The sequence below is a fragment of the Pseudonaja textilis genome, chromosome 11 (genome assembly GCF_049901715.1).
Source record: "Pseudonaja textilis isolate UNSWEBS1 chromosome 11, rPseTex1.2, whole genome shotgun sequence".
Lineage (NCBI taxonomy): Eukaryota > Metazoa > Chordata > Lepidosauria > Squamata > Elapidae > Pseudonaja > Pseudonaja textilis.
The window spans coordinates 4,869,289-4,873,511 of NC_142000.1; the positions used below are offsets into that span (position 1 = coordinate 4,869,289).

The following is a 4,223-nucleotide window of genomic DNA, read 5'->3' on the forward strand; positions in this document are numbered from 1 at the left end:
TTAGGGGCACAATATTGGTAGCATAGAAGACAAGAGTGTGGTGGACAGTGTGTAGTTTCTCAAGTCGGGACAGTGCGAGAGAAACGCCTCTATCACGGCTTGGCTAACCACGCAGTAACAATGAAACTCCTTCAGACGCCCACATTTCTTGGCCAACTCGATCAGGGAGATGTTGAGCGCCTCTGAAGAGGCTGTGTAAAGGATGAGTCTCTCCACTGTCTGGCTGTAGTAGCTGGTGATTAGCCTCAGGTGATCAGTCATGTAATGGAGGTAATTGAACTGCAGAGACTTCATGGGAATGCCGGCCTTGAGGACGCCGGGAATCTTGGTGGTGTCCACCATAGCAGCGAATTCCAACTTTACCCGGAATTGGGGGTGCCTCCGGCTCATCGTAGCCCAACACTCTTCGGGAATGTTCTTCTCCAGGCCTTCGTATAAAATGTCCAAGCATTTGAAGGGGCCTCTGTTGGGCTTCACTAGTTCTTGGAAGAGGTCCTTCGACAGGTTGGTATAATGAACGCCCAACACCGTAAGTTTCGGGCAAATCCGTGCCACCTCCACCACCGTCCTGGGTTTCAGGATGATGACTCCGGGAGCTCGGTTGTTGATCAGAAAGGTGCGAAGGTTTGGGTTCTTGGAAGCCAGGAGTAGCACCATCCCGTTGTCCAGGATGAAAGGCATCTGCCGAAGATCGACGTGTTGCAGGTCGAGGTTCTGGTTGCTTTGGCAAAGCAGGCGGACGCTATGCAGGAGATCCTGGCCAGAGTAGAAGTAAGGGTTCAACCCCTGGCAGATAATGCACAGCCCCCGCAGACTGATCCTCCTGTAGGTCAGCATGTCTAAGGTTTGGGTGACGAGTCTTCGGTTTAACTCCAAGTACTGGTTCAGTATGATCTTCAGGTGTCGGATATGGACCAGGTACGGGTGTAACGTCCTTAATATATAGGCTTCGTCATCTTTTTCGAAGTCAAAACTGAAAGGATTGTTGGGGGGAAGGAAAGGGACAAAGAAACCTTCATGAGGCCACCTAGCAAGTTCCAAAACAGGACAGTGGAGGCAGTGGTGGGATTCAATTTTTTTTTACTACTGGCTTTGTGGGCGTGGCTTTGTGGGTGTAGCCTGGCTTGGTGGGCATGACAGGGGAAGGATACTGCAAAATCCCCCTTCCCTCCCCACTCCACTAACCTGCTTTCCAGCTCCGTTCTCTTGTGCAGAGCAACCAAAACATACCCAGCCAATCAGCTGGGATTCAATGGGAGGCAGAGAAGAGATGGGGTTGGCGGGGCCAGTCAGAGGCGGGATTTTCCGGTTCTCCGAACTACTCAAAATTTCCACCACTGGTTCTCCAGAACTGGTCAGAACCGGCTGAATACCACCTCTTGAGCAGAAGTCCTTGCAAGCTCATTTACAGATTATCCTCAACTTACAGCCATTTGGTTTAGTGACTATTCAACGTTAAAACAGCCCTGACCAGCTGGCTGTTGTTCACACTTACAACTGTTGCAGCATCCCAGTGGTCATGCGATTAAGATTTGGATGCTTATATTTACATTCGCATAAATTGAATAAATTTGTAAATAATGCACAAAATAGAAGTATAAGATGTATGTTACAATCTGTTGAAGTCAAGGTATTTACATTCTTTGTTTGTTTTTAAAGATATAAAAGATGAATAAAGTTTATTTAAAAAAAATAAAAAAATAAAATTTGGATGCTTGGCAACTGGCATGTACTTATGATGGTTGCAGTGTCCCAGGGCCAAGTGATCAGCTTTTGTGTCCTTCTGACAAGCAATGTGAAGGGAGAAGCCAGGGGTGGGCTGCTGGGGGTTCGCAGGGGTTCGGAAGAGTCACTTGCTATGATTCTGTTGCAAGTTGAGGACTCCCTGTATTCATGTAATAAATACGTCATTCACTTAACAACTGCAATGAGTCACTCAACCATCATGGCAATAAAAAGGTCGCAAAATCAGCACAGCTTAGAAATGGAAATTTGTCCCCATTATGGTTGCAAATCAAGAACTATCTATAGTGCAAACCTTCACTCTCTCATACTACGGTACTTATAGCAAATGACTTTAGCCCCAAAATATTAGAGACCAACCTGACTGGCGTACAAATTTTTATTGGTTTGGCAACTGGGCCTGCTCCAGATGACAGCTATTCTATAAACAGGCAGTTCTAAAAGAGGGGGTCAAATTATTCTCCAAAGCACCGGAAGGCAGGACAAGAAACAATGGATGGAAACTAATCAAGGAGAGAAGCAACCTGGAACTAAGGAGAAACTTCTATTCCTAGCTTCATAGAAGGAGTAAACCAGGATTTACCCAGTATGCTAAGCCTAGTAAGACCACACCTGGAATACTGCAACCAGTTTTGGTCACCATATTACAAAAAAGATGTTGGAGACTTTGGAAAAAGTTCAGAGAAGAGCAAACTAAGATGATCAAAGGCCTGGAGACTAAAACATATGAAGAACGGCTGCAGGATTTGGGTCGGGTTAGTCTAAAGAACAATTCACCAGTGGAACAGCTTTGCCTTCAGAAGTTGTGGGTGCTTCATCACTGGAGATTTTCAAGAAGAAACTGGACGGTCACTTATCTGAAATAGTATAGGTTCTCCTGCCTGACAGGGGGCTGGACTAGATGACCTCCAAGCTCTATTCTATTCTAATTTCTGCAATTAAACCCCTCTCTTGAATGCACTCACTGTGATTACAAATATGCCTCCAATTTAAAAATACATTCAGTAAGGCAGCAGTAGACCAGTAAAACTGAACACAGCCTTTTCCAATAGATTCCTTCCCAGGACCAATTTTGTCCTAATGCACTGAATATAGAACAGAATATGTAGAGTAGAGTAGGAACCCATCTTCTAGTCCAACCCCTTGCTCAAGACATTGGTGTTTGACATTTATATTTTATTTTGTTTTTACTAATCTAGGTGAAATATTAATCTACGTTGCTAGTCCGTGTATGATATGACACATGCTAAATAACCAGCGATTTTGCACCTTGTGCTGGGCTGCAGATCACCAGCCCTAAAGACTGGTCCGTGTCACATGACCAGCCAACCAAAGGAGGGCTTAATTCAGTGCCTGAGCTCCCTCCAATGACGTGTGCCACCCCCTTGACAAAAGCGGCCTCTTCTCCTTACCGAAGTTCCGTAAAACTCCAGACCGCAGAGGAAGCCACAGCCGTAGCCCATCTCTTGCACACGTGTAAAACCGTGTATCGGTCTCTAACCGAGAGGAGGGAAAAGACACCGGCCATAATTTCTTCAGGCATGTAGTTCCAAAGATTGTCAGTCATGTTAGCCATCCTCCGAGCCTCGAGGACGACTCCCTGCAAAATTAATCCCAGCAGCCCCAAAACAAGAAAGGAAAAATTGCAGTTCTGGATTGAAAGGAGAGATCCCTGGTGCTCTCTTGAGTTTCATTGTTTTCTTGCTGACGTTTCATTACCCAACTAGGTAACACCATCAGTGCCACTACTAGCACGGATAATGTTACCTACTTTGGATAAGGAAACGTCTGGAATAAAACCACCAAGCTCAGAGAGCAACAAGGACCCCACAGTCCTCCTCCCCTTCTCCTACTCTTTCCTGACACAAACCCCACTCCCTTCTCGCCCTGCTAATGTTGCCTAGTTGGGTAATGAAATGTCTGCAAGAAAACCACCAAGTTGAGAACTACTGCATATAGGCAAGGGAACAAGCCACACTCACTAGCCCTGATGGTGTTACCTAGTTGGGTAAGGAAACGTCTGCAAGAAAACCACCAAGCTCAGAGACCAAGGACCCCATAGTCCTCCCCCCTCTCTTCTTCACTACATAAACTCCACTTTCTATCACTGATGATGTTACTTAGTTGGGTAATGAAAGGTCTGCAAGAAAACAACCACACTCAGAATTACTGCATATAAACAAGGGAATAAGCCACACTCACTAGCCCTGATGAAGTTACCTAGTTGGGTAAGGAAAGGTCTGCAAGTAAAGCTCAGAGAGCACTAAGGACCTCAGAATCTTTCTCCTCTTTTCCTCCTCCTTCACTACACAAACACCCCACTCTCTTTTACCACTGATGATATTACTTAGCTGGGTAATGAGATGTCTGAGCAAGAAAACAACCCAGCCCAGAGACCACCAAGCACCCCTCACAGTTGCATGCATTGGGCCAACCCAAGAAACTAAGTTAACCCCAATAAAGTTAGCCACGGTTTACCA

General features: G+C 45.7%; 1 protein-coding gene across 1 annotated transcript; it reads right to left on the reverse strand.

The window, feature by feature from the left end:
• On the reverse strand, positions 1 to 3,334 carry LOC113445278 (F-box/LRR-repeat protein 8-like). Its single transcript, XM_026714394.2, has 2 exons — positions 3,156 to 3,334; positions 1 to 973 (listed from the first exon to the last, which is right to left on the reverse strand). The coding sequence occupies exons 1-2, from the start codon at positions 3,317 to 3,319 to the stop codon at positions 1 to 3; spliced, it is 1,137 nt and encodes a 378-aa protein (XP_026570179.2). The 5' UTR covers positions 3,320 to 3,334.
• Between the last annotated feature and the right edge of the window lie 889 nt (positions 3,335 to 4,223).

Coding starts and splice junctions, on each gene's coding strand:
- LOC113445278 (XM_026714394.2), bottom strand. CDS start 3,319: ATGGCTAACATGACTGACAATCTTTGGAACTACATGCCTGAAGAAATT. Junction 974..3,155: donor TGGAGTTTTACGGAACTTCG/GTAAGGAGAAGA, acceptor CAATCCTTTCAG/TTTTGACTTCGAAAAAGATG.